A 12,228-nucleotide genomic window follows, 5' to 3' on the forward strand; every position below is an offset into this window, starting at 1 on the left:
GGCCTCGGCGGCTGCTGAAGGCACTGCCGCCAATGGTGGAGCGATTAAAATTGGGGAAGCTCAAGAGGGCAGAATTGGAGGAGCGCAGAGATCGCGGAGGGTTGTGGGGCTGTCGGAGATTACAGAGATGGGGAGGGGGAGGGATTTGAAAACGAGGATGAGAATTTTAAAATTGAGCTTGAGCACAGAGCTGGGAGAACGCAAACTGAGTGAATCGCAAGCAGCGTGGAGGAATTTTGTGAGCGCAGGAATCGGTGGAGAGGAGGAAGGCGGTGGAGATGTCTGACTGAAAAGGAGGAGTGGAGCCACAGAACCCAAGGTCTCTAAGTTAATAGACACGAGAGCGGAACAGCGAGAGGAGTGGCCTCAGATAAAGGTAGGCCCACAAACCCGGAGGGAGCGCGAGCGTCGGGGAGCGAGGTAAGTGACGTCAGTGCAAAGGAAGGAGCTGATTGGTGAGTAGTTAGGGATTTTTTTTAAGCCTTAAGTTTATTTCTGTTAAGTTACTTAATAGTCTATTAAGTAGAGGCATGGCAGGCCAGCTCAGTCCCGTGGAATGCACATCATGTGCCGTGTGGGAAATCCAGGATGCATCCCGTGTCCTGGACAACCACATGCAGGAAGTGACGTCCGCTGGAGGAGCTCGAGCTCCGGGTTTCGGAGCTTGAGCAGCAGCTGGCGTCACTGCGGAGCATCCGCGAGGCTGAGAGCTTCGTGGACAGCACGTTTCAGGAGCCAAGTCCATGGCACCGCAGGTGGCTCAGCTGTACAGGAGGGGGGAAGGAGGAAGATCGGGAAAGCAATAGTAATAGGAGATTCGATAGTTAGAACAGACAAGCGTTTCTGCGGCCGCAGAAGTGATTCCAGGATGCTATGTTGCCTCCCTGGTGCCAGGGTTAAGGATGTCACTGAGCGGCTGCAGAACATTCTGAGGGGGAAGGGTCGTGGCCCAAATCTGTATCAACGACATAGGTAGAAAGAGGGATGAGGTCCTGCCGGTAGATTTTAAGGAGCTAGGAAAGAGATTAAAAAGCAGGACCTCAAAGGTAGTAATCTCCGGATTACTCCCGGTGCCACGAGCTTGTGAGTATAGAAGTAGGAGGATAGAACAGATGAATGCGTAGCTGGAGAGATGAGGGAGGGCTTTAGGTTCCTGGGACATTGGGATTGGTACTGGGGGAGGTGGGACCTGTACAGGCTGGACGGGTTGCACCTCAACAGAACTGGGACCAATGTCCTCGTGGGGGGCGGGGGGGGGGGTTTAAACTAATTTGTCAGGGGGATGGGCACCAGGATGTAGCATTAGAAAGGAGAAACAAGGTGCACAAAGGATTGGGAGAGACAGATAGCACTAGAGTAAGAAATAGCAAGGAAGTTATGCTGAACCTTGTGGAGTAATTTAAACCAACACTCGACACAAGGTTTTAGATTGATAGTCAAGTTGTCCAAGTGACTGTAAATTTTGTCCCGGATTGTCCCAGAAATAGCTGCAAATCAGGAAATGGAAGGGAGGGAGGAACTCAGGAAAATTTTAATCACCAGGGAAGTGGTACTGAGCAAATTGTTGGAGCTGCGGGCTGACAAGTCCCCGGGTCCTGATGGACTTCATCCTAGGGCCTTAAAAGAAGTGGCTAGTGAGATAGTTGATGCGTTGGTTTTAATTATCCAAAATTCCCTAGATTCGGGGAAGGTCCCGTTAGATTGGAAAATAGCGAATGTAACTCCTTTATTCAAAAAGGGAGGGAGACAGAAAGCAGGAAACTACAGGCCAGTTAGCTTACCATCTGTCGTAGGGAAGATGTTAGAAGCTATTATTAAAGACGTTCTAGCAGGGCACTTGGAAAAGTTCAAAGTAATCAGGCAGAGTCAACATGGTTTTGTGAAAGGGAAATCATGTTTAACCAATTTATTGGAGTTCTCTGAGGAAGTAACATGTGCTGTGGATAAAGGGGAACCGGTGGATGTACTGTACTTAGGTTTCCAGAAGGCATTTGATAAGGTGCCACATCAAAGGTTATTGCGGAAAATAAAAGCTCATGGTGTAGGGGGTAACATGTTGGCATGGATAGAAGATTGGTTAGCTAACAGGAAACCGAGAGTAGGCATAAATGGGTCATTTTCTGATTGGCAAGATGTAACGAGTGGTGTGCCACAGGGATCAGTGCTGGAGCCTCAACTTTTTACCATTTATATAAATGACTTGGATGAAGGGACCGAAAGTACGGTTGCTAAATTTGCTGATGACACAAAGATAGGTGGGAAAGTAAATTGTGAAGGGGACACAAGGAGGCTACAAAGGGATATAGATAGGTTAAGTGAGTGGGCAAAGATCTGGCAAATGGAGTATAATGTGGGAAAATGTGAAGTTGTCCATTTTGGCAGGAAGAATAAAAAAGAAGCATATTATCTAAATGGTGAGAGATTGCAGAGCTCTGAGATGCAGAGGGATCTGGGTGTCCGAGTGCATGAATTGCAAAAGGTTAGTATGCAGGTACAGCAAGTAATTAGGAAAGCTAATAGAATGTTATTGTTTATTGCGAGGGGAGTTGAATACAAAGGTAGGGAGGTTATGCTTTAGTTATACAGGGCATTGGTGAGACCACATCTGGAGTACTGTGTACAGTATTGGTCTCCTTATTTAAGGAAGGATGTAAATGCGTTGGAAGCAGTTCAGAGAAGGTTTACTAGACTAATACCTGGAATGGGCGGGTTGTCTTATGAGGAAAGGTTGGACAGGCTAGGCTTGTATCCGCTGGAGTTTAGAAGAGTAAGAGGTGACTTGATTGAAACATATAAGATCCCGAGGGGTCTGGACAGGGTGGATGTGGAGAGGATGTTTCCTCTTGTGGGAGAATCTAGAACTAGGGGTCACTGTTTAAAAATAAGGTGTCGCCAATTTAAGACAGAGATGAGGAGAAATTTTTTTCTCAGAGGGTCGTGAGTCTTTGGAACTCTCTTCCTCAGAGGGCGGTGGAAGCAGAGTCTTTGAATATTTTTAAGGCAGAGGTAGATAGATTCTTGGTAAGCAAGGGGGTGAAAAGTTATCGGGGGTAGGCGGGAATGTGGGGTAATCGGATCAACCATGATCTTATTGAATGGCAGAGCAGCTCGAAGGGCCGAGTGGCCTACTCCTGCTCCTAATTCATATGTTCGTATTCCCTGGGATTTAGCAGGTTAAGGGGTGATTTGATTGAAGTATTCAAGATATTAAGGGGCACTGATAGGGTAGATAGAGGGAAACTATTTCTGCTTGTTGGGGAGTCTAGGACTAGGGGGGCATAGTCTAAAAATTAGAGCCAGACCTTTCAGGAGTGGAATTAGGAAACACTTCTACACACAAAGGGTGGTAGAAGTTTCAAACTCTCTTCCGCGAAGGGCAATTGATGCTAGATCAATTGCTAATTTTAAATCGGAGATTGATAGCTTTTTGTTAACCAAAGGTATTAAGGGATATGGGGCAAAGGCGTGTTTATGGAGTTCGGTTGCAGATCAGCCATGATCTCATTGAATGGCGGAACAGGCTCGAGGGGCTGAACTGACCTCCTGCTGTTCCTATTTCTTATGTTCTTGTATGTGGGACTGATTGGATAGCTCTTACAAAGAGCCGGCACTGGCACAACAGGCCGAATGTCCTCCTTCTGTTCTGTAAGATTCTATTCTATAAAGAATGATATAAGTAGTACCTTATCTGAGGAAGGATGTTCTTGCCATGGAGGGAGTGCAGCGAAGATTCACCAGGCTGATACCTGGGATGTCAGGAATGACGTATGAGGAGAGATTGTGTCGATTGGGCTTGTACTCACTGGAGTTTAGAAGATTGAGAGGGGATCTCATTGAAGCTTATAAAATTCTGTCAGGCCTGGACAGACTAGATGCAGGAAGGATGTTCCCGATGGCGGGGGAGTCCAGAACCAGGGGTCACAGTCTAAGGATAAGGGGTCGGCCATTTAGGACAGATGAGGAGGAATTTCTTCACCCAGAGAGTGGTGAACCTGTGGAATTCTCTACCACAGAGGGCAGTAGAGGCCAATTCATTAAATATATTCAAGAAGGAGTTGGATATATTTCTTAAGGCTAAAGGGATATGGGGAGAAGGCAGGGACAGGGTACTGAATGTGGATGATCAGCCATGATCTCATTGAATGGTGGAGCAGGCTCGAGGGGCCGAATGGCCTTCTCCTGCTCCTATCTTCTATGCTTCTACCTATGCCAGTAATGAATTGAACTTTGACATGAGGCCTGTTGACTATTTCAAGTCCTGCCAGCCTGTCTGCTCTTACCGGCCTCCCAGCGCCTGGTGGCGCTGCTACCTTGCCCAGAGAGGGCGGGGCTAGCTCTTTGATTGGGCAGTCGTAGATGCCAATCAACTGGGAAAGATTCTCTGTCAATCAACGCAATGCTCACCTTTCATTGGGCACAGTCGAAGAGGCGGGACCTCCGATCCCGCTTTGTAAATATTCCGATAAGCGCGGTGATAAAGGCGGGGTTTTGATTTTTCAATTGACGTGGGGTTTTGATTTTTCAATTGACGTTCAAGCTAGCCAATCAAGAAGGAGCGCGCAGGGAGACAGGCCAATGAGGACGAGACTGGGGTCGGGGAGAGTGGGCGGGTTTGCTCATTGATTGACATGCAGTTGAGACAATCAAAGGGCAGACTGGAGGGAGACGGTCCAATGAGAACGAAGCTGGTTTCAGGAGGCGGATCGACTATTGATTGACGTGGACTGTAGCCAATCATAGTGGAGAATGGAGGGAGGCAGTCCAATGAGAACGCGTCTGGGTTGAGAGGGCGTGTTTCATTAGTGATTGACGTGCAGCGTAGCCAATGAAAGCTGAGAATGGAGCGAGGAGGTCCAATGAGAACATTCTGACGAAGGGTCAGAGACCTGAAACGTTTGACTCTTGATGTGCCAGCTAGCCAATCAACACGGAGTATGGCGGGTGGCGGTCCAATCAGACCGAAGCCTGGGTTGGAGGCGGGCTGTTGCTGTGGGAGACGCGGCCTAGTCCAGGGCTGGGAATCCTGGGACTGTTTTTTGAGCGGGGGAGCGGGGAAAACAGCCTGGGGGAGGGCAGAGTGCCTGATTTGCGGATCCGGGGCCCTGACGACAGCTCCTGGTGCATTGCAAACCCGCTGAGTGAATTCAGTAACATTTAATCCTAATTACAATCTAAAATTACATTGCAAAAGGGCTGTGGAGGGGGTAAAACTGAGAATAAAACCCTGCTAACTGCATTGGCAAAAAGAAATCCCTGCCAATTGCACCAGGAAGAAATTAAAGATTGCATATATATATATATAAGAAGCAGCATTTTGGGACCCACACTTTGCAAAATCTTGTGGGAGTTTAATAAATAAATAAATCCCATTTGCAGCATTGAGTTTAAATTGAGCTTTTTAACAAGAGGGTAAGGGAATATTTTTGCACTTGTGCCACTCCCCTCCCCACGCCAGGCATTTGGCGAGTCGTCATCGTTGGCACCAGCCCGGTTCGAATTTTGGTCCGTGCCGAAGTTGTTTTAGACCGACTGCAAACCGTGATCGAATCCGCTCGCTCGCCCGTTGTTTTGCCCGACTTGCACGTAGAAAGGTCAGAAGGGCGACCCTCAGGATGACTTCGGCGTCGACGAAGGTAAGGGTCGCCGTCTTAAAACCGGTTATACCCGGGCGAGCCTATAAATGCAGCGAAAAGAGTCGAGGAGGACGTGAGGTTAAGTCGAATGATGGCGGCTTAGTGCACGGCGGCCTCGAATTGAGAGTTATGAGCGTGCACATGCATTCCCCTCTCCCTTGTGCACCTCCCCACCACGTTCCTCTCCCCCTTGTCTTTCGTAGGAACACAGCAGCAGGAGGAGGCCATTCAGCCTCCTCGAGCCTGCTCCACCATTCAGTGAGATCATGGCTGATCTGCGACTTAACTCGGTGTACCCACCTTTGCCCCATATCCCTTAATGCCTTTGGTTAACAAAACTATCAATCTCCAGTTTAAAATTAACAATTGATCTGGTATCATTTGCCCTTTGCGGAAGAGAGTTCCAAACTTCTACCACCCTTTGTGTGTAGCAGTGTTTTCCTCATCCCCTCCTTCCCCTGCCCCCAGTGCAGAAGTATTTGGCTGCCCCCATTGTATGGTGCTGCTTGGTGAATCGTGGCCAAGATCTCTGCTCTGAAGCTCCACATTACTGTGCCATCCAGTTGTGGTGGGGTGGGGGTTAAGAGTTGAGAAAAGCGGACGCCAAACTGCAAGACCCTTTGAACTCTGCTTCAGTTTTGTATCTGAGCAGCTGAGTGTACAGACTGGACACAAAAGGACTCTGTTATTTGCTTAAGATGTTGACTTTACACAGTGATGGGATGCAGGTCTGTCTCTGTGATTCCCCCATACATAGTGATGGGACGTGGGTCTGTGTCTGTGATTCCCCCCCACACAGTGATGGGACACGGGTCTGTCTGTGATTCCCCCACACACAGTGATGGGACGGGTGTCTGTGCCTGTGATTCCCCCACACACAGTGATGGGACGGGGGTCTGTGTCTGTGATTCCCCCCACTCACAGTGATGGGACGGGGAGGCTGTGCCTGTGATTCCCCCACACACAGTGATCTGTCTCTGCAGTTGCCAATCGGTGGCACTTCTTCCCGCTATGAGTCCTAAGATTTATCGGGGCCCTTTCAGTTGCCTTATGGAACCTTCGATGGACATACCCTTTTGTAGGAAGCCCTCCTCGCCTCTTGCCAGAGGGAACAGCACAGAATCCCCGCTCTAAATGTCACCCAATGAAGGAGACTGTGACTGAAATCCAGGGGTACCTGGAGCAGTGAGCCTACCTTGGGCTGCAGGTCGGTGGGGGAGGAGGCAGATTCGGAGGGGAGGCCAATTGCAAGTGGCCCCGGGTCATATTATGCGTGGCACTGCCCTGGGCTCACCACCCGGGCCAGGTGCGCCAGTGAGGCTTTACTGCCATGGTCCAGCAGAGCATCTGTACACAGTGGTAGGGGAGGTAGAGAGATAGATCACGGCCTGGTACAGTGCACTTGAGCCTGGGGACGAGGCGTGCTTGTAGATCGGGCGGAGGCTGCCCAATTGGCAATGGATGGAGGGGGAGCCGAGGTGCGGAGAGACTGTGTCTGTGGGGCAGTGGAGTTGGGGGTGAGGGAGGAGGGTTTGTTTTGCCTCTCGCCCCTCCCGGTGCACTGTCTGATCAGATTGCGGCTCACGCTGAACACTCACCCGCCCTTTGACCTTGCAGGTGGGCGAGATATTTTCTGCGGCCGGGGCCGCCTTCACCAAACTCGGAGAGCTGACCATGCAGCTTCACCCGGTGGCGGACTCCTCACCGGCTGGGTAAGTGGACGGCAGTGGAAGCCTGGCGCGGCGCGTTTACAGCCCGTCCCCCCTCTGACCTCTCACCCCCCTCAAGGTTAGCCCCTGGTAGCCCGCAGGCCACCAGGCCCGTGGGCTGAAGCGCACCTTCTGTTGGCCAAAGCTTGCGGGCCCACCGCAGAAATGAGCGCCAGTGCGGTGACCGTCCCGTGGCACGGGCGCCCAGTGTCTTCGACAGCATTCTGCAATGGGATCCAGATCTTGTGAGGGGGGAGCCATGATAGGTAGTATAGGGCGGAGAGGAAGGACGAGGCAATTGGACCTCTTGTCTCGTATGCTATCTCTTCCCGGGTAAATGAAGGAATGAAGGCAAGATACAGATCAGCCATGATCTCATTGAATGGCGGAACAGGCTCGAGGGGCTGAATGGCCGCCTCATAGAAACATATAGAAGATAGCAGGAGTAGGCCATTCGGCCCCTCGAGCCTGCTCCGCCATTCAACGCGATCATGGCTGATCATCCAAGTTCAGTACCCGGTCCCTGCTTTCTCCCCATATCCCTTGATCCCTTTAGCCTTAAGAAATATATCTAACTCCTTCTTGAATATATTTAATGAATTGGCCTCAACTGCCTTCTGTGGTAGAGAATTCCACAGGTTCACCACTCTCTGGGTGAAGAAATTCCTCCTCATCTCTGTCCTAAATGGCTTACTCCTTATCCTTAGACTGTGACCCCTGGTTCTGGACTCCCTGACCATCGGGAACATCCTTCCTGCATCTAGTCTGTCCAGTCCTGCCAGTATTTTATAAGTTTCAATGAGATCCCCTCTCATTCTTCTAAACTCCAGCGAGTACAAGCCCAATCGACCCAATCTCTCCTCATACGTCATTCCTGCCATCTCAGGTATCAGCCTGGTGAATCTTCGCTGCACTCCTTCCATGGCAAGAATATCCTTCCTCAAATAAGGCGACCAAAACTGCACACAATACTCAAGCTGTGGTCTCACCAAGGCCCTGTACAACTGCAGCAAGACATCCTTGTTCTTGTACTCGAACCCTCTCGCTACAAAGGCCAACATACCATTTGCTTTCTTAACCACCTGCTGCACCTGCATGCTTACCTTCAGCGACTGGTGCACAAGGACACCCAGGTCTCGTTGCACTGCCCCTTCTCCCAATCTATTGTCATTCAGATAATAATCTGCCTTCCTGTTTTTGCCACCAAAGTGGATAACCTCACATTTATCCACATTATATTGCATCTGCCATGCTTTTGCCCAATCACCCAACCTGTCCAAATCATCCTGGAGTTTCTCGGCATCCTCCTCGCAGCACACTCGCCCACCCAGCTTTGTGTCGTCTGAAAATTTGGAGATATTACATCTAGTTCCCTTGTCTAGATCATTAATATATGTTCCTATTTTCCCCTTGGTCCTCCCCCTGGTACTGCCCGGTGACACTTGTAAGAAACTTAGGCACAGGTTACCCGTGTGGTGTACTGATGAGAGGAGGGGGTAGAAGTTATGCAACCGCTATACAAAACCCTGGTTAGACCACACCTGGAGCACTGTGATCAGTTCCGGGCACCACACCTTAGGAAGGATATATTGGCCTTGGAGGGAATGTAGCGTAGGTTTACCAGAATGATACCCGGACTCCAAGGGTTAAATTACGAGGAGAGATTACACAAACTAGGGTTGTATTCCCTGGAATTTAGAAGGTTAAGAGGATATTTGATTGAAGTTTTCAAGATATTAAGGGGAACTGATAGGGTAGAGAGAGAGAAACTATTTCCGCTGGTTGGGGAGTCTAGGACTGGGGGGCATAGTCTAAAAATTAGAGCCAGACCTTTCAGGAGTGAAATTTGGAAACACTTCTACACACAAAGGGTGGTAGAGGTTTGGAACTCTAAGAACATAAGAAATAGGAGCAGGAATAGGCCACTTGGCCCCTTGAGCCTGCTCCGCCATTCAGTAAGATCATGGCTGATCTTGGGCTCAAAGCCACTTCCCCGCCCGCTCCCCATAACCCTTCACTCCCTTATCTTGCAAAAATCTGTCTATCTCCACCTTAAATGTATTTAATGACCCAGCCTTCACGGCTCTCTGGGGCAGAGAATTCCACAGATTTACGACCCTCTGAGAGAAGAAATTCCTCCTCATCTCCGTTCTAAAAGGGCGACCCTTTATTCTGAGACTGTGCCCCCGAGTTCTAGATTTCCCCACAAGGGGAAACATCCTCTCTGCATCTACCCTGTCGAGCCCCCTCAGTATCTTATATGTTTCAATAAGATCCCCTCTCATTCTTCTAAATTCCAATGAGTATAGGCCCAACCTGCTCAACCTTTCTTCATAAGTCGACCCCTTCATCTCAGGAATCAACCTAGTGAACCGTCTCTGAACTGCCTCCAATGCAAGTATATCCTTCCTTAAATACGGAGACCAAAACTGTACGCAGTACTCCAGGTGTGGTCTCACCAATATCCTGTACAGTTGTAGCAGGACTTCCCTGCTTTTATACCCCAACCCCCTTGAAATAAAGGCCAACATTCCATTTGCCTTTTTGATTACTTGCTGCACCTGCATGCTAACTTTTTGTGTTTCATGCACAAGGACCCCCAGGTCCCTCTGAACTGTAGCATTTTGTAATCTCTCGCCATTTAAATAATAATTTGCTTTTTTATTTTTCCTGCCAAAGTGGATAACCTCGCACTTTCCTACATTACACTCCATCTGCCAAATGTTTGCTGACTCAATTAGCCTGTCTATATCCCTTTGCAGATTCTTTGAGTCCTTTGCACAACTTGCTTTCCCACCCATCTTTGTATCATCCGCAAACTTGGCTACATTACACTCTTAAGGGATATGGAACAAAGGCGGGTATATGGAGTTAGGTCACAGATCAGCCACGATCTCATTGAATAGCGGAGCAGGCTCGAGGGGCTAAATGGCCTCCTCCCGTTGCTATGTTCCTAGAGGATAATCGGTGGGGTGGGGAAAGAAATAAAAAGGGGGTGAAAGTCAAATGCAAACGGCTGCGGCGTCGGATTAAAGGAGGAAACTGTCACGAGGCACTGGGTGATAGCTTGAGTACGGCACTCCTGCGATCAGGTTCAAAGCCTACAGGGTGAAAGTCCCTTCACAAACTAAGTACAGGTGAGGAAGGCAGTTCGGCTCATCTAGCTCACCCTTCCATACTAACCTACAGTTCTTCCCATCGCACTGTCCAACTCGCTCTTGAATGATTCCAGGAGGGTTTTGCATCCCACCTGGGACCCCATTTCCAGCGTTAATCACTGCACGAAATGGTTCTTGACATCGGCTTGTTTGCCTTTTACTAGTTTACACCTTGTCCTGAGGGGGATTGACAGGGTAGATGCTGAGAGGATGTTTCCCCCTGGCTGGAGTGTCTAGAACCAGGGGTCACAGTCTCAGGATAAGGGGTCGGCCATTTAGGACTGAGATGAGGAGGAATTTCTTCACTCAGAGGGTTGTGAATCTTTGGAATTCTCTGCCCCAGGGGGCTGTGGATGCTGAGTCGTTGAGTCTATTCAAGACAGAGATCGATGTTTGGACTCTAGGGAATCAGGGGATATGGAGATAGGGCGGGAAAGTGGAGTTGAGGTCGAAGATCAGCCAGGATCTTATTGAATGGTGGAGCAGGCTCGAGGGGCAGTAAGGCCGATCTCTCTCCCTATTTCTTATGTCCTATTGTCAATGGTGTTGTAGATTAACTGTTCGCTTAGCGGCCAAGAATACCAACCCATTCATTGTCCCTGGGCATAAAAACTAGTTCACGTATCTGGCACGGCCCTATAAAATCTCTCGTTCACTCACTCGTCTGTCAGTAGCGAGCAGACTTGTCACCGTCCTCTCTCTCTGCTGGCTGCCAGGGCTCTCCGTGAGATGAGTTGGGCAGTCTCAATCCAGTGCCTAGTGGGCACAGGCCGCTAGCGTGAAACCGTCGCGGTCTGGGGCTAATTGGCACAACACGCCAGCCTGACTCTGATAGGACGCTCGATGGCTGGGGCGGAGTGCCATGCTGGCGCAGTAGGTGGGGCGCCTTTTGTGTGGGCTGGCGCACATTGGGTAGGTGGGTGAATAGGGGGCATGAGCGGACATGTCGAGATACACAGTTGGAATTGGACACAGCTTTACCCTGCGCTTCACAATATTCTAATAGTGGGCAGCAATGGGTATGGGGATATTTTGTCGAGCAGTGTCGGTCTGTTCCTGCTGGATACAGAGCATTTTAATTTGCACGCTCCCTCACTCATGAACCCACTCGCCCCTCTCCCAAGCCAACCCCCCCTCTCCCCCTACCCACCTCATCCCTCTCTTCCTCCACACTCACCCCCTCCCCACTCCACCCCTCTCTCTCCCCCTCCCCACTCCACCCCTCTCTCTCCCCCTCCCCACTCCACCCCTCTCTCCCCCTCCCCGCTCCACCCCTCTCTCCCCCTCCCCGCTCCACCCCTCTCTCCCCCTCCCCGCTCCACCCCTCCCTCCCCCCCTCCCCGCTCCACCCCTCCCTCCTCCCCACTCCACCCTTCTCTCCCCCTCCCCACTCCACCCCCCTCTCTCCCCCTCCCCACTCCACCCCCCTCTCTCCCCCTCCCCACTCCACCCCTCTCTCCCCCTCCCCACTCCACCCCTCTCTCCCCCTCCCCACTCCACCCCTCTCTCCCCCTCCCCACTCCACCCCTCTCTCCCCCTCCCCACTCCACCCCTCTCTCCCCCTCCCCACTCCACCCCTCTCTCCCCCTCCCCACTCCACCCCTCTCTCCCCCTCCCCACTCCACCCCTCTCTCCCCCTCCCCGCTCCACCCCTCTCTCCCCCTCCCCGCTCCACCCCTCCCTCCCCCCTCCCCGCTCCACCCCTCCCTCCCCCCTCCCCGCTCCACC

General features: G+C 50.8%; 1 protein-coding gene across 3 annotated transcripts in view; it reads left to right on the forward strand.

The window, feature by feature from the left end:
- Positions 1-4,988: 4,988 nt before the first annotated feature.
- Positions 4,989-12,228, forward strand: part of LOC147090644 (BPTF-associated chromatin complex component 1-like) — a 30,608-nt gene continuing 23,368 nt past the window's right edge. The window contains exons 1-2 of one of the 3 annotated variants that reach the window (XM_085977407.1): positions 4,989-5,633; positions 7,251-7,345. In XM_085977407.1, coding sequence (XP_085833533.1) covers positions 5,613-5,633; positions 7,251-7,345 — 116 coding nt within the window. In that variant the 5' untranslated portion in view covers positions 4,989-5,612. The remainder of the gene's footprint in view (positions 5,634-7,250; positions 7,346-12,228) is intronic. The other 2 variants (XM_085977406.1, XM_085977408.1) reach the window with 2 other exon arrangements.

This window comes from Somniosus microcephalus, unplaced genomic scaffold, assembly GCF_052327205.1.
Source record: "Somniosus microcephalus isolate GS21.2 unplaced genomic scaffold, FLI_Smic_1.0 unresolved_chr4, whole genome shotgun sequence".
NCBI lineage: Eukaryota > Metazoa > Chordata > Chondrichthyes > Squaliformes > Somniosidae > Somniosus > Somniosus microcephalus.